This window comes from Acanthochromis polyacanthus, chromosome 21 (assembly GCF_021347895.1).
Source record: "Acanthochromis polyacanthus isolate Apoly-LR-REF ecotype Palm Island chromosome 21, KAUST_Apoly_ChrSc, whole genome shotgun sequence".
Classification (NCBI taxonomy): domain Eukaryota; kingdom Metazoa; phylum Chordata; class Actinopteri; family Pomacentridae; genus Acanthochromis; species Acanthochromis polyacanthus.
Genome location: NC_067133.1, coordinates 9,378,161 through 9,395,826, shown reverse-complemented (window position 1 = coordinate 9,395,826; position 17,666 = coordinate 9,378,161). Strand labels below are relative to the sequence as shown.

The window sequence follows — 17,666 nt, the reverse complement described above, 5'->3', positions numbered from 1 at the left end:
AAACATTGAAAAATTATTAATTGCAGCAGCTCTAAAAGTTTTAAAACATGATATAATCTGTAATTTAACAAAAAAGTTGGTAAAATTAATAGAATTACAGTTACTAAAGGATTTTGCTATTTTTATTTGCAAATGTAAATGCAGTAAAAGAATAAAATGTATAAAACATGTTACCATTAATAAAACAACAGATTTTTTTGATGTGGACATTCTTTACAGTTTGGGTCTTCATAGCTAGTGTGTAAATTAATATTTATTTTTTGTGATTTTACTGGACATCATGAATAATTTAACAAAACTTACTAACATATGTTCAAAATGAAGTGCAATTAAACAGTGGGTAAGATTATTTCTTTCAACCAGCAAATATTTCCAAAATTAGGAAAACAAAATAAATGTATTTTTGCCAGTTTAAACAGTACAGCAAATATTTCTAAAAATATAAAAAACTCTAATATTTATTTTTTTGCCAGTTTATTTACAGTACAAGAAATTTTTCTGTTTCTTGTGATTTCACAATGGTTTTTTTTGTAATTGAACAAAACAGGGAAATCTGCAAAGTATTCTCTTCGTCATATAATTTAAAGGCATTAGAGGAGATTTCATTTCCTACGACTTTGAACGTAGCATGAGCATGCGCACATACAACCTCTCCCTCACCCCCCTCTAAACTCCCCCCTCTTAACATTTACGAAGAAACGCCCCACTCCAGAAACTTGCGTAGCACTCGTGAAGTTGTCTTTTATGGCTGGGTCCCCCTGGATCTTTATCTGCCATTATGTAAAAAAAGATGAGCAAAACAAGTCGCCAGCTAACTACGAAGGCGTACGTAATCTACGTAACTCGGCCTGAGCCGGAAGATTTTTGATTGACAGGAAAGGGAGCAAACCAAACGCCTCGGTCCGAGCGCTTTGATTGGCTGATGTTTTTCAGGTCCTGCCCCATGTCCACAATTATTTTTTTAAAATGTTTTATTCTTTTAGAGACCATACATACAAGTCCACTAAAGGTCAGTATATTCATTTTATGTGAATCAGACAAATTAAACAAACAAACAAAAAACATCCTCCATAATGCCTTTAATGTGTTATTTTTAATTTGTTATACTGTCAGTGCAGTAAACCTCATATTCTGCTGTCCAGACATCAACCATACAGTAACTGACTGCAGAAGTAAATGAAAACAGCTAAAATGTAGTCAATCACAGTGTTTTCATGGTGTGCTTCTTCTCCTTCCTCCTCTGCAGATCTGCCATCTTCATGTCACTTCCACTCCCAGACTCTCATCCATTCATGCTCTCGGTGTGACAGGGTGAATGAAAGGCAGCTAAGCCTCTAATCCTCCTCTGAAGCTCCTCTCCGGACGCACTCGAGCCGCCGGTTGTCGCATCTCCTCCCTGCGCTGCGCTGCATGGCAACGGCGGGAGGAGGAGGAGGAGGAGGAGGCGGCGGCTCGGGCTGAGGGAGGAACCTCGGTCCCACGTGTCCTCCTCACCGCCGCAGACCCAGCGCATCTCTCCGCTCCTGCCTTCCCCTCCGGTTCCGCAGCTCCGCAGATCCGCACCGCCGCATCCAGACACCAGGACGCACCGGCGCAGCGTTGCGGAGCGATGCGCCCGCCGTGCGCTCAGCTGTCCGGCTCTCCGCTGCCTCTCTGATCGGCACCGGTATTGATCCGCTCCCGCCGCAGGCCTCCACGACTCGTTTTCCCATCAATCTGATATGCAAATCCCGATTAGCGGCTCGGAGCGGGAGGAGATGAGAGGAGGCGCGTCGTCGGATGTTTAGCAGATTCGCTGCGGATCGACCGTTTCTGCATTTTTTTTTTCCCTCCGTCTTTTTTTGTTTCTTTCTTCTCGCCTCCCATCCGTGACATCCTGCGGCTTCTCGATGCAGTAATCCGGGGGAATATGTGAAGATCATGCAGGCGGTGTGGAGCTTCCTGGTCTTTGCTGCAGTGGGCGAGAGGCTCTCAGTGTCAGGTAAGTGAGAGAGGAGGGAGCTGCCTGCTGCCGTTTCTTCGCATCCACACATTCTGTTTTTTTTTCTGCCTTCACCAGCACTTTTTTTAGATCTAGTTTTTATTGTAGCTGGGTGTCTTTGCCAAACAGCCCCACTGGCCTGGAATCCCACAGATTTGCTGCATCAACACATTTCCTCCGCAGCCTAAAGACCCACAAGCCTGTTTCCTCCTCTGATAAACCACTCAGATAAAAACCTGCCAATCAGCAGGCAATTAATCTGCACCCTGACTAATGAGCTTTTAATTTCTGGGCCTTCCTCATATACAGGTGCACCTTTACAGCACATGAATCCACCTAAATCTGTTAAATTAGGTCAGCAAAGCCCCATCTCATTGTGACTTATACATCACTTCTAGCTGCGTTCCTGCTTGTTTCTTCGCCATAAAGGCTCTGATTTACCCCTAACTTGGCACTAAGTGAGGATTTCCTCCCTCGTGGTTGCAGGTGTGGACAGGAGCCCGGTGCAGGATGGAGGCATGTGGGGCTGGTTCTCCCCGGCAGGAAGCCCGGACGGTGGGGAGATCACGTATCCGAAGCGGCTGGTGCAGCAGACCGAGTCCGAGCAGGAGATGCCTCACGACTTGTTGGATACCAGGGTGAAGAAGAACGGTACCGGGGGCACAATGGTGAGCTCAGATTTGACTTGTTTTGTGCATTTTGGCACCCAGAGGAGGGGAAATCTCACCTTTAATTCATTCAAAAGACAGCAGTTTAGATGCAAAGTGGAGGAGAATCTTCAAAATCACACATGCAAATGAGTAAATTCAGAAAAGTCAGGTGTATTCCTGAGCGTGCATCCTTTCTGGGTGCAGTTCTGATGACAGAAAGCTGCTTTTTTTTTTTTTTTTTTTTTGCTGTGAAACCGTGCAGCTCATTCAGCTGCAGCCTGGATGACAGTGCAGGGTGGTGTCTTTGCAGCACTGCTTCTCGTTTTGACCCAGTTTAGTCGCTGAAGGTTCCCTGCCAACGTCCACAGCACGCTGCCAGATTCTGCAACAAGTTCTGATGATTAAAAACCCCGACCCCGAGCTGCTTCGTTTGCAGAGTTTAGTTTTAGGCGTCACGATGAAGCTCCTGAAGTACTCAGGCGTCACAAGCCTCCCTCTTCATTATTCAGTGGTGTGTTGAAGTATGTCCCCATTAATTATGGAACAGGCCTGAGTGAGAAGTGCTGCATGGTCCATCCCCATCCAGTCCCATTTTAGATGATGCTGCTGCAGAAAATTCAGCTTTTCTGACCAACATTGCCTGTAGATTTGCTCAATATTCACTCATCAGCACATGAGATTCCATCAAAAGCTTTAAAATCACGTAATTTCTAAACCACTGACAGCTGAAATCATTTAATTCTCTTAAAAAAAAGGAGCACTTTTAGACTCTCTAAGCAGACCAGAGTGACATATTTGCAGATCACAGTCAACACATCAGTAAAAAGCTGCATAAAATACACCGAGGTAGAAATAATGACACCGTTTGCAGCAGACGAGGTTCCTCGGTCGCCTCCTCGCTCCTGTTTTGTTTTTCTGAAATATTTAAGATGCTTGGATGGAGGCAGCAGATAGATTTAGCAGCGGCAGGGGATGAGCTCAACTTGTTCTGTCACATCATGCTGCGTTGATGGGGCAGCACTTTTTAAAAAAAATTTCACCTGTCGTGGTTGTTTCAGCGTCTCATGACACAAATTATAAGAGGAATGCTGTCTGAGGTTTTGTAATAACCCTCATCAGTGCACCTGGGGTCCATAAGGTGTCATATTTTTTGATTTACAAGTTGGATTTTTCAGTCCCTTTAGGTAGTTGTCCCCACATAGTTGCCATCACATACACCAAGGCTTATTTGATTCCAACCAGGTTTGTGGTGTAAATCTAGAAGAATCCTTGGGGGTCCATGTGAACCCCAGCCGGACTGTGCATCTTTTCTTTCTGTATGGTTGTGTTGTGCTGCTCTTGTGATGACCGCTTCAGTTGGACTGTTTCATTTCAATTCAGCTTTAAATTTTTCAGGAATGTAGCTTTTCCTTCATAGGTTTAAACGGTTAATTCCTAGTAATCTACCTTTTTATTGTTAACAGACTTTGGGTCGCATTTACTTTTTGTTCATCTGGTGAAGCTTTTTCACCAAAACGTGTCTCATAAATGTATTTCTGCATGCTGGAGTCTGAAATCCTAAATCCATGAAGAAAAGCTCTGACAGTGAGAGCAGTTCCCACATTAATCCTGCGGTCTGCTTCTCTCTTCATGTGAAAATGCGCATTGATTTTTTTTTTTTTTTTTTTCGAAGATAGATGATCAGTAATTTACATTTCAAAATCCAAAATGGCTCAGAAAGACTTGCAGCAGGAGGTTTGAAAAACGACAATGTGGTATTGTTGAAGCAAAGCTGCTGAAAGGATGTTGTGGTGGGATTGGTTGGTCTAAAATGAATCTTCTCGTCTTAGCGATGATGAAGGGTCTCCTCAAACGGTTTTTCGAGGCGGTCGAACTGTGGTGGAACAACGTCTTGGTAGTTATGTTTCAGTCCATCTCTGCAGCTTCAGTCTTCGTAGTTTGCTTCCAGAATCCTTCAAAGTAGGTTTCAACCCTGCAGAATTAAAGAACAGCTGAACCTAAATCAGCTAATGAAAACTTGTATGAACTGACTGTGGAATAATACGTCTATGCAGCTTTCGAGCCAAAATCGTCCGCCAAAAAATTCAGTTTTTTGGGTTTTTTTGTGTTGGTAAATTTATGGTTTCTGCATAACCAATGAGGACTTGACCACTTTATTTATACTACAGCAGGTGTGCATGGGTCTGCTGTGTTGATGGTCATACTATCGCTCATATTTAATGTAGAAAAACTAACTATGGATGTCTTTGAGAGGCTGTAACTTTGCATCTTTTGCAAATCAAGTAGCTACTAGTCGATGCAGCGCATGTACAAGCGGAAGCATTTCCAAAGTCCTACAGTGACTACTAGAATTGCAACCGTTTTAATGACAAAATATAATTGTGTGGATGTTAAAGAACCTCCTGGTACATTCTCTCCTCATAATGAGTGTTTGTTTTATCGGTGCATGTGCAATTGGCGCATTTACAGACTGGACCGTCTGCTCGCTTAAATTCTGGGCTTCATGCAGATGTCCATACACAGGTCTGTACTAGAGATGATGAGGATTAAATGATTAATTACGGTTAATAACTTAAAGCCTTAAGCAGAAGATGAAGGAAATGCATGTCAAAGAATGTTGTAGCACCTGGTTGTTCCACCAGGTGGAGCCTCTTGCTGTTTAATACTGTAGAGACCAGAAGAGGCGTCACTCAGACTCCAGGAAGCAGAGAGCATTGTGGGAGTTTAGCTAGCAACGGGCACCATGACAAAGACTAATGTGGAGGTTAATGACCTCCAACCAGAGCTCAAGTTCCAGTTGATTTGTTTGACGATTTGGAAAATTATCCAAATTAGTAATTGAGCAAAACAGTAAAAATCTGTTGATTAAAGTTATTTATCTTTTTCAGTATTTAATCTGCATATTTTTTTTTATTTCAAATAGTGGCAATTAGCTGTCAAATATTCCATTCAAGGTCAAGCATTGTAAATGGGGAACAAGTAGTATTTGTAAAAATATTTTTTGTGTGGACATCAGGTACAGTTGTGGACTGTGTTTTTGTTTTTAATGGCTAATCTGTAAATTAATACTTTTTGGTGATTTTTACCTATGATTTAGGATTGAATAAAATATTTAAAAATTGTTTAAAAATAACAGTAAAAAATTCACTTGTATTTAATTGTAATTTCAAATAATTTGATATTTCTTTCAAATGCGGATTTTTTTATTTTTTATTTTTTTGCATTTTTCCAGATTTTTGATGTGGATAATTAGTGCAATTTTACACATCAGATTATTAGAGTTTTTACAGTGTCAGCGTGGTCGTCTCTGAGCTGGTAGTAAGAAATCTGTCGTCTGCATCACTGGACGGATCATTTCTGGAAGCGTTTTTATTGTAAAATCCTTCGTGATTCACTGCAGACTGACATCAGAGCTGCTGGCAGGAGTTCAGTCTGCAGTAAATCTTCCTCTCGTCCTGCTGTCTCCTCACCTCGCTGCAAACTTTCCTCCTCCTTCCCTCTGTCAGACCTCTTTTTATTACCCATCTGTCCATCCTGGAGTTCTTAACCTCCCATAACTCTGAATTAATCATTTCAGAGCTCTATCGATTCCTCTGAATTATTCATGAGCCTTTGTGACACTCTTGTATTGTTGCTCTGTAATTTATCACCTGTCTTTATTTTTTTTCACAGCCCGTCCATTTGGCTCAGAGCTGCTTCCAGGTTGAAGCCTTCGGACAGACCTTCACTCTGGACCTGGAGCTCAACCAGTCAGTGATATTTTCAGTGTTTTTCCCCCTGCCTGCTCAGATCAGTAGCTGCTCTTAATTTGCTGCAGCTGTCCTCATTAGCATTTCCCCGCACTTAAGCTAATGCACTTAGCGCCTCTATTATGCTACACGACAAGATGGGAAATGTGGCTCTTCGCTGCTGGATGTTTATGAGGTTCCTGTGATTTCTGCTCCGCCAGAAGTGGTGGAAAACATCTTGATCTGACTGCACTTCATATTTATGGTGCTTTTCTTTCTCTCCGCAGCCACCTCCTGTCTTCAGAATATGTGGAACGGCACTTTAACCAGGACGGCAGACCTTTACAGTCTGTGGTAAGATCACGTTCATGGGATTTGATGTTTGCTGACATGATTTTAGAGAGTTAATGTGACTTTTTTGCAACTAATATCCGAATATACATGAGGTGATTAGAGCAGCATCGGCATATTTTAAAGATTTTGAAGTTGTCAGATGCATCCTCAGCTGGATTCTGGTTCATTTTATGACCAAATTCTTCTGTTTCATGTAAGTAATAGAACCTCTGAACCCCACAAAGCCATCAGTGAGTTCGAAAAGCATCCATCCATCCATGCTCTATACACCGCTTTATCCTCACTAGGGTCGCGGGGTGCTGGACCCTATCCCAGCTAGCTCAGACGAGGCAGTGGACACCCTGGACAGATCGTCAGTCTGTCACAGGGCTACATATACAGACAGACAATCACATTCACACCTACAGGCAATTTAGAGTAACCAATTAACCTCAGCATATTTTTGAACTGTGGGAGGAAGCCGGAGTGCCCGGAGAAAACCCACGCATGCACAGGGAGAACATGCAAACTCCATGCAGAAAGATCCCAGGCCCACCCTGGGATTTGAACCGGGGATCTTCTTGATGCAAGGCGAAAGTGCTAACCACTACTCCACTGTGCAGCCCTTCGAAAAGCATGTGTTCTGTAAAAAAATCGCCAAAATTCAATCATTTATCAGAGCTAGAAACTGTAACAACACAGAAAATCATTAGATATTCAACTTTACGGGGATCCTTGAGCTACTCATGTGGAACATGCCATTAAATTTGCAAAATTATCAAAATGTAAGCTAAACATCATAATATTTCATCAAAATCCCTTTTCTTTGTACAGTGACAGGTTTGTTGTTGCAATTAAATCTTACATTATGAACTCCAAAACTCTCTGACTAGTTTAAAAAGCATGTAGTCTTGAAATAAATGCCAAAATTATGCAGTTTATTAAAACCACAAACTGTAAAAAACTGAAAAGAAAGCATTGGTTTTTCACCTTTAAGATGGTTCTTGAACTACTCACCTGTAACATGCTATTGAATTGAGTCAATTAACTAAATCTAAACTTAAATTATTTCATGAAAATTACATCTGATTTTGAAAATGGCTTTAAAAGAAGCCATTTGTTGCATTCATATTCCAAAAAACTAAAAACTTTTGGGCACCTCAGCTATGACTTTCATGCAAGGCGGTTACTGCAATGACAGCTTTTAAGACTGTAACTTATGGTGTGTTAATTAAAATTTATCGCCTTGCTGTAACCTGCTGAACTTCGAAACTCACTGACAGGTTTGAAAGACATGGTTATTTTTTTTAAAAATGCCAAAATTGCACTGTTTATCAGAACCAGAAACTGTAAAAACAGAAAAAAAAATTCTGGATTGTCAGCTTTCTAATGATCCTTGAACTACTCATCTATGACCAATGTAACATTTCCTTAAAAATCACAGAAATGATCCTACTTGTCTTATTTAAAAATCAACAAAAAGTAAGATATTTTCTAGCTATCAGATTCTATAAAAATATTAAAATTATTATTAATTATACTTGTTAAGGCAAACTATTAAATGCCGTTGTGATGCTTTAATGACATTGGGGCAGTTCGGTGTCGTCTTCCTGTTTTATCTATTTCTGGAAAGTGCATCCTGTGCTGCCATGTTGGGCTGCACATTCCTGCCCGTCAGTGGTGGCCTTTCAGACGGCCAAGAAAAGCAGAAAGGATCGCCAGCGGTGTAGAATCGTGGAGATGCATCATCAGGAGAGCGTGAAAACCCTTTTTAATGTCAGTCGGTCGGGACGGAGCAGAGGAACGTCGCTGCGTTCTGCTGGCCGGGAGGGACGACTGGTGTTTCCTTGTGTTTGGAAACGGCAGCCGCCCACCCGGCAGCTCCACACCCACCATCCCTCCAAACTCTCCTCCAGCCCTCCTGGCCAATCGCAGGCCTGTCTCCACGGCAACCGGTTTGCTCAGCAGTGTCATTAAGTTCCTGGCAGCGACAGGAATGAAAAGAGGAGGGAGGGAAGAGCAGAGGAAGGAGGAAAATACCAGCTAATGGAAAAGGAAGATGAGCCGCAGCACTGAGGGGGAAATTCAGGGAGTTTTAGTGGTTGAGGGTTTGTTTTCAGAGCCGGTGAGGCTGAAGGAGGCCAATGGAGGATGATGGAGGCTGATAGACGCTGATGCTGGCCAATGGAGGACAATGGTGGCTGGTAGAGGCTGATAGAGGCTGATGGTGGCCAATGGAGGCTGAAGGAGGCCGATGGTGGCTGGTAGTGGCCATTGGATGCTGATAATGACTGACTTAGGCAGATGGAGGCTAATGGAGGCAAATGAAAGTCGGTGGAGACTGATGGAGGCTGTTGGAGGCTGGTGGAGGCTGTTCAAGGCAGGTGAAGGCAGATAGTAGCTGACTTAGACTGATGGAGGCTGATGACGGCCAATAGAGGCTTGTGGGGGCAGATGGAGGCTAACAGAGGCCGTTGGAGGCTTATGAAGGACGGTGGAGGCCGGTGGAGGCTTATGAAGGACGGTGGAGGCCGGTGGAGGCTTATGAAGGACGGTGGAGGCCGGTGGAGGCTTATGAAGGACGGTGGAGGCCGGTGGAGGCTTATGAAGGACGGTGGAGGCCGGTGGAGGCTTATGAAGGACGGTGGAGGCTGGTGGAGGCTTATGAAGGACGGTGGAGGCTGGTGGAGGCTTATGAAGGACGGTGGAGGCTGGTGGAGGTGGATGGAAGCAGACGGTGGCTGAATTTGGCCGATGGAGGTTGATGTTGACTGACTTAGGCTGGTGGAGGCTGATAGTGGCTGACTTAGGCAGGCAAATGGAGGCAAATGAAAGTTGGTGGAGACTGATGGAGGCTGATGACGGCCAGTGGAGGCTGGTGGGGGCAGATAGAGGCTAACAGAGGCTTTGGAGGCTGATGGAGGCTTATGAAGGACGGTGGAGGCTGATGGTGGGTGACTTAGACTGATGGGGGCTGATGGAGGACGATGGAAGCAGACGGTGGCTGAATTTGACCGATGGAGGTTTATGTTGACTGACTTAGGCTGGTGGAAGCTGATGGAGGCCGAATTCGGCTGATGGAGGCGACCTGTAGTCTGAACAGATTGCCTCTCGGCTGGACAGAAGCCTCATGCGATGCTGCTGGACGTTTCAGCCACGATGCGTTCAGGGCAGCACTGAAATCTGTCCCCTTTTATTCCCACTCAAAGCTCAGAACGCACCGGTTTGTTGTTGTGAGTCTGAAGCTTCCCGCTGAGCTCAGTTTGATTCGGTTGAAGCGGTGTTTTCTCACTTGTCTCACCTCTACTGTGGTTCTTCTTCATCGCTGTGACCTTGTAAAGCAGTGATAGCATTGGTCAAAGCTGCTAAAAGGTATTAAAGAAGCAGATCCCCTTTTATTCTCCTTTGTCTTCCCAGCAAACATTGTAAAAAAAGGAAAATCCTAAAATATATATATATGTGTAAAAAATAAAAAACAATGACTGGCAGCAAGAGCTTCCAAACAAAAACTGTAAAAATAAAGTAAAATATTTCAATTTAATTTATTTTTATGACATGTTTATTTTACTTTTTTGTTTATTTTTGCAATTGAACACCATTAATGAACCGAAATTCTGCACAGTTTTATTTCGGAGATAATTTTTCTGTGTGTTATTACAATAAAACAACAATAAACTGATCCTAAAAGTTCTGATGAAAAACTGTTTTATTGTATGGATTTGCATATTTTATTGACCATAAATCTCCAATAAACTGACAGACCTAAAGGTTCTGCTGTCAGATACTTTAAAAAAAAATTCAATTATTTTACAGATTTAGGTTTTTTTTTTTAAAAATTTTGTTTTTATAATTTTTTTGCAATCAAACACCTTCAATAAAAGAACAACAAAAAAGTCTAGCAGTTCTGAAGTGGAATAGCAGTATTTTGCAGATTTTTCCTGAATTATTCTGATTTTAATAAACCAACAGATCTATAAGCTCTGAACTGAAGCTCTTTTGTTGTAGATTATAAAAGTTTTTTTGAAAATGTGAGAGTATGCATAAACATAAAACTAATAAGTTATACTTACTAGTAGTATTGCTTTAATTGTGTTTAAAAAGCATGGAATTGAGGGACATAAACCTTTATGTAAAGAGCTGCATATTTAGGTACGGAGAATTATTGTCGTTTTTCATAAATTTGCTTAAAAATACCGTGAAAATGATAAATTCTCTGCAAAACAAGAGAATAGAGAATTAAATGTGATTTAAATGTTCATTTAGAGACTTTGCAGACCTCCACAAATCTTTTCTGTAAAAATAGACAGGTTATTTTTTACAGTGTGCAGCTCTTCTTCTTCCATGTTACGTCCTCACATGTAACCGTGTGGACAGAATGAGCTCTGATTTATTAAAGAGGACGTTGAACCTGCAGCAGAGTGAAGAGCAGCCGAACAAGTAGGTCACAAACTGAGCCGCGAACACGACGGCGGGGAAAAGGAGGAGGTTTTTCCTCGGCGTTGACCTGAAACGATGTCTAATGAGTGGGTGGTGGTTTGACGAGGCTTTGTGTCCACAGGGAGGAGAACACTGCTACTACCAGGGCCGGCTGAGGGGATTGAAACAGTCCTGGGCTGCCGTCTCCACCTGCCACGGCCTCTGGTACCGGAAACATGCAGATATCACATCAAATACTTCATACCTGTTCAGTTTTTAAATACACAACTAGCCCCAAAGCTGTAAATGTAGCTGTGTTTTTAAAATGTTCTCTTTGTCTTGTTTTTCTTCAGTGGCATGTTCTCCGACGGCTTCTTCTCTTACGGGATCGAGCCGGTTCACAACGCGAGCAATCAGGTAAGCATTTACTAAATAATAATTCTCATAAAACAGATTAATTACTGGTGTCTGCATGATGGTTTTGTCGTTCTCTTTCTGCTTCAGGATGATGGTGCTCACTTAATCCGCAGGATGCCTGATATCAGACTTTCCCCCGACTGCCCAGGTATAGAAAATGTATATTTTACATTCTGACACATCAGTAATCCCCTGAATCTAAGCTTTTTATTTGTAGATGTTACATGAAAATGTAGGCGGCTGGCTCTTAGTCTTAATTTAGATTTAAAAAGACCAAATCTGCTGTGCATTTTTGCAGTGACTTTAAATAAATGTTACCTTTTTTCCTGCAGAAGCTGCTTGTTTTTCCTCAAGTAAACCCGCAAATTGAAACGTTTTTGTCAACAAAATTCAAAAAAATATTTAAAAAAGAAAATCTACATCACTGAGAAAGGAGAATTCAATAAGCCCTAAAGGGCCGTTCTGAGGGGTTTTCTTCTTTCACCTGCATTTCTAATACTACGTTTGTATGTGAATGTGATGCATCTCTAATTTTTCACAGTTTTTTTTTTTACCTGAATTATTACAATCAAACACCTTTGATAAAGTGAGTTTTACAGATTTCAAAAGGTTTATTTTTCAAGACAGGGTGCACACCAGAGATACTTTTTAAAAGGTATTGAAATGAAAATTTAAGTGTTAATCATTGAATATAACATAATGAATATTATGTTTTAAGGTGGATATGCAGATCATAAAAATGACAGGTTTTAAGCCTGGAAATTTTATTTTGATGAAAATTAAGCGTCTTACAAAACCATCTGGACATCAAAACGCATTACTGGTTTTGAAAAGCATGTTTTGTTTGAAAAAATCTCTAAAATGACACAATTTAGCAAAGCCAAAAACTGTAAAAACAGAAAAAATGTGGGATTTTCAGCTTTCCAACAGTCCTTGAACTACTCATTTGTGACAGGTTGTTCTACCATGAAAATTCACCAAATTTAAGCTTACAATTGTGGCATTGATTCAAAAATTACACTACACACGTCGTTTAAAGTTAGGATAATTAAGCTTTTATAGTAATGACATCCTGTTAAACAAATTTAAAAAAATTAAAACTGGAATTATCTTTTAATTAATCATGTGTGATGTTTTGTTCTATGAGGAAAAATCAGATTTTGATTGTGATATTACATCAAATTCACAAATATTACTCTACGTGTTTCACCTTAATATTTGACAAAAAATAATGCACTTTCAGCAACCAGATTTTCTAAACATCCGAATATTCTGCATTTCTCTGCAAAACCATGAAGCCATGAATGGAATGGACAAACATTCAGGGACTTTTAATTCAACTTTTCCTCATTTTTTAAACTTATTTCTGTCATTCAAACTGCACTGAAGACATTTGAGTCCTTCTTCCTGGTGGTTCTGTTTCATAGCGGTGCAGGACTTCAGAGGGTTAATCAGCGATATTTCTGTTACTTTCTGTTACAGACTGTACTGAAGAGAGCGTTTGGGGCAACGGAGGAGATGACGATGATCAATCGGACCAAATAAAGGAGCAGCAGACATCTGGAGGGCTGAGGAGATCCAAGAGATCTCCTAGAAAACCCCCCGTCCAGACCGAGACCAAATATATCGAGCTGATGGTCGTCAATGACAACGACATGGTGAGTTAAAGGGCCGTTCTGAGGGGTTTTCTTCTTTCACCTGCATTTCTAATACTACGTTTGTGTGTGAATGTGATGCATCTCTGAATCCATCTGTGCATCTTTGTCAGTTTTAAAATGTATGTCATGTTTTCAGTCCTTAATATACACATTTTTTTCTTTCAAATAATGACAAACATCTGTAAGATATACACTGCTCAAAAAAATTAAAGGAACACTTTTTAATCTAAGTATTGCATCAAATCAGTGAAACATGGGATACTGATCTGGTCAAGTAAGTAACTGAGGGGCTTTTTAGTCAGTTTCAGCTGCTTTGGTGTTCATAAAATTAACAACAGATGCACCAGAGGGGTAACAATGAGACAACCCCCAAAACAGGAATGAGTTTACAGGTGAAGGCCACTGACATTTTTTCCTTCCTAATCTTTTCTGACTGTTTTTCCACTAGTTTTGCATTTGGCTAGGGTAAGTGTCACTTCTGGTAGCATGAGGCGATACCTGGACCCTACAGAGATTCCACAGACAGTCCAACTCCTCCAGGATGGCACATCAATGTGTGCCATTGCCAGAAGGTTTGCTGTGTCTCCCAGCACATTCTCAAACGCATGTAGGAGATTCCAGGAGACAGGCAGTTAGTCTGGGAGAGCTTGACAGGGCTGCCGAAGGTCCTCAATCCATCAGCAGGACAGCTATCTGCTCCTTTGTGCAAGGAGGACCAGGATGAGCACTGCAATAGCTCTACAAACTGACCTCCAGCAGACCACTGGTGTGAATGTCTCTGATCAAACAATCAGAAAGAGATGTAATGAGAGTGGTCTGAGGGCCCAGCGTCCTCTAGTGCCCGCTGTGCTCGCTGACTGGCACCGTGGAGCTCGGCTGGCATTTGCCATAGAACACAGGAATTGGCAGGTCCACCACTGGTGCCCTGTGCTTTAAGTGTTCCTTTAATTTTTTTGAGCAGTGTATTTTATTAAATCTAAAACTTATTTATCTCTTGTATTTGGACATTATTTACAGTTTTGGTCTGTTTTTTCATAATCAACATGTAAACTATTTTGTTTCTGTAATTTTACAAGATTTTTTTGTGATTTAACAAAACAGTGAAAAGCTGTAAAATATTTTTTTTATAAAGCATGTCAGGACATTTTTCTACCCTTCATCTACATGTTTTTTTCTGTCAAATAGTGACAAATATTTTATAATGTTTATAAGGATTTTTTGGCTGATTTAAATACATTAACTTTTTTCATATTCATATATTTTCTAAATTACAAATTAGTTCATGTAAAAATATAGATATTTTTATTATATTTTTTTAAATATTTCATGTTTGGTGTTTTTAATTTAAGGGGTAATTTTCCATTATTGAACAAAACAGAGAAAATCTGCAAAACAACCATAAATGCATTTTTTTTAAAAATTAAAAATGCATTTACAAACCATTAAAAATTAGTAATTTTAAAAATTTCCTAATTATTTTGGGATCAATCACAGGTAAACATTTACAGAAAACAGCTCTCACGTTGCGATCATTTATCAGAAACTCTCAGCAGTAGAACAGCAACATCAGTGGTATCCATGGAGATAAAATCCTTTCAACATATATCAGACAGCATCCGTGCAAATATAAATATAAATGCGTTTTATGTGTGTAAATATGATGCGTCTCTGAATCCATCTGTGCGTCTTTGTCTCTGCAGTTTGTGCAGCTGCGCAGCTCAAGCAGCCAAACCAAGAACTTTGCCAAAGCTGTGGTCAACACTGCAGATACGGTGAGTAAATACAGATCTGTGGGCTTTAATCCTCCTTCTTCTGCTGCTAAACTCTGCTTCACACAACACCACCTGTCCAGCGTTGTTGTTGTTGTTGTTGTTGTTGTTGTTGTTACATTGCTGGAGGTGGTTTATCCCAGATATTCCTCCGCTGCACTGACGGGCATTTTGCGTTTTTTTCCCCCCAGATCTACCAGGAACAGCTGAACACCAGGATCGTGCTGGTTGCCATGGAGACGTGGAACTCTAAAAATATGATGCCGGTGGTGGAGGACCCGCTGATCACGCTGCAGAACTTCATGAAGTACAGGAAGGACAACATCCGGGAGCAGAGCGATGTCGTCCATCTTTTCTCGTGAGGGGAAAAAAACCAAACGAACAAAAAAAAAGACGTTTGGATTCATGTGGAGAGGTTTTATTTTATTTTACATTTTGTCATTTTGTGCACCTACAGAGGGCGAACGTTTCACAGCAGCCGCAGCGGGACGGCGTACACCGGAGGAGTTTGTTCTCCGACAAGAGGAGGAGGAATTAATGAGGTGAGCAAACACCTGTTCCATTCCAGTTAACCCTCTGAGAAACCGCCGCCAAGATCGAATGGCATGTTGTCTTTAAAAAATCATCAAAATGACACTTTTTTATCAGAGCGAGAAGCTGTGAAAACAGAAAGAAATCAACAGAGTTTCATCTTTTTGCCAGTTCTTGGACTAATCGTGCTGTTCAACCAGGAAAATTAACCAAACCTGACTTTAAAATCAGAAGTTTTCACCAAAATCACCTTTTTTTTCTACGTCTTGTTTAAAAATTTTGCTATGAATTAACAGTTTGCCCTGATTAAATTCTGTAAAAGCTAATTATTCCACTCTTCTTGGTGCAGCCAATAAACCACATGCGACTCAGCTCCATCCAAGAGTCACATGATATAAATTCAAGGACTTTTTTTGGCTGAACTACAGGCAGTGTTTCCACAGAACATCAGGATTCCTGCTGCAAACTGGGATTTATTCAAGATGTTCTGTAAAACATGGGAACATTGATCGAAGGGCATGTTGTTTAAAAAATCCTGAAAATTACACTTTTTTGTCCGAGCCAGAAACTTTGAAAAACAAAAAAATCTACAGTGTTTCATCTTTTTGCCAATATTTGGACTAATCATCTGTGACATTCTCATCAATCAGGAAAATTAACCAAAACTAAGCTTAAAATTGTCAGATTTCTTTAAAATCGCCTTTGTTCCACACGTCTTGTTTAAAATTTCATCAGAATTCCAGCTGCAAACTGATTTGATTGATGAGATTTCTGCAAAATGTTCTATAAAACATGTGAACACTGATGTTGTTTCTCCATTTTAGGACCAGAAGCTACATTTGCAAGTTTTAAAATAAGACTATATTAGAAAAATGGACTTATTCTGACTGGATTAATTCTCATTTAGCCCTTTTGGAACCAGTGTATTCAAGCTGTAGACGCAAAATATTCAAAGTACATCATTTTTAACCCTGTTCATTCTGGTTGGTGCAAACTAAGTTACCTGTAACATTTGAGCTCTCCCTATCTGATGTGAAATGCTTGTTTCAGTACGGGAGCGTCGGTGCGATGGCCATCACTTTGTGCCAGAGTCTGGGCCAGAACATCGGGATGAGGTGGAACAACGCTCGAGCTTCTGCAGGTGAGATGATGACGGAAGGTTTTATATAACGCAGAGATGGAATCAATCCTGATGCCGGGTCCAGCAGCTCTCTTCTGTAATTGGACCGGTCCATTAGGTGATCAGTCACCTGCATCCTGCTGCCAGAGAGCAATGAGTTCAGTGATTAATGCTGAAGAACTTTCAGCTCCATTACTCACTGTCAGGACACGAGATCAGAGCAGAACCTAAACTTAGGAGTCAGTCCAACAGAAAAGCTTCCTTCAGTGGTATTAATAATGTTCCTCATGTGTCATAGCTGAGATTATAAATACTGATCACTGCATTATTTTATGTCCGGGTTTATATGCACTGTAAAAAAAATACATATTCTGCAAAATATGGTGAGAAATTTGGCAGAAAAAAAGCAAAATTAAACAGAAAAATAGAATCCAGTAACAGTAAAAAAACTGTAAAACCAGTGAGAGCTCTAGCAAATATCTGTAAAATAATTATATTTTCAGTTGATTTACATGCAGTAAAACAGTCTAATTTTATAGTCATAAATTGTAAAACAAACCACTGTTTGTAGAATTTCTTTTTATTTTTTGGCATTATTTACAATTTTGATCTTTTTTTACAATTATCATCTAAATTATTACTTTTATCTGTCATTTTATTAGATATTATCTGTCATTTAACAAAACTGGGAAAACCTTCAAAGTAACTGATACGTTAGACAAGTTATTTACCACTTTTCAGTCTTTAATATACATATTTTTTTATTCCAAAAATTGCAAATTTCTGTAAAATTTTATTTTTTGATGATTTAAATAACAATGATTTTTGCTGATTTGAATACATCAAACATATTGCAATTTTTTGGTCAAACATTATAAAACAATAAATTATTGTGTATAAAAATACAGATTTTTGCAGATTTTGTGTTTCTACATTAAATATGTAAAGAAACATTCATTGCAAAAATAATTATATATATAAATGATGTATTCTTTCAAATAATATAAAATATAGATTTTTGATCTGCAAATATCTGTAAATACATTACATTATTTACTTAAAT

At 40.2% G+C, this 17,666-nt stretch overlaps 1 protein-coding gene across 3 annotated transcripts in view; it reads left to right on the top strand.

Moving 5' to 3' along the window:
* The first annotated feature begins 1,336 nt into the window (after positions 1–1,336).
* LOC110950817 (disintegrin and metalloproteinase domain-containing protein 11-like) overlaps positions 1,337–17,666 on the top strand; it is a 33,575-nt gene continuing 17,245 nt past the window's right edge. For 2 of the 3 annotated variants that reach the window (XM_051941206.1, XM_022193605.2), the window contains exons 1-12: positions 1,338–1,981; positions 2,468–2,649; positions 6,304–6,380; positions 6,647–6,713; positions 11,251–11,333; positions 11,462–11,525; positions 11,613–11,673; positions 13,008–13,183; positions 14,884–14,955; positions 15,144–15,310; positions 15,410–15,494; positions 16,534–16,624. In XM_051941206.1, the coding sequence (XP_051797166.1) occupies positions 1,921–1,981; positions 2,468–2,649; positions 6,304–6,380; positions 6,647–6,713; positions 11,251–11,333; positions 11,462–11,525; positions 11,613–11,673; positions 13,008–13,183; positions 14,884–14,955; positions 15,144–15,310; positions 15,410–15,494; positions 16,534–16,624 (1,186 nt within the window). In that variant the 5' untranslated portion in view covers positions 1,338–1,920. Of the gene's footprint in view, positions 1,982–2,467; positions 2,650–6,303; positions 6,381–6,646; positions 6,714–11,250; positions 11,334–11,461; positions 11,526–11,612; positions 11,674–13,007; positions 13,184–14,883; positions 14,956–15,143; positions 15,311–15,409; positions 15,495–16,533; positions 16,625–17,666 lie in introns of all 3 variants that reach the window. The other variant, XR_002595676.2, reaches the window with a different exon arrangement.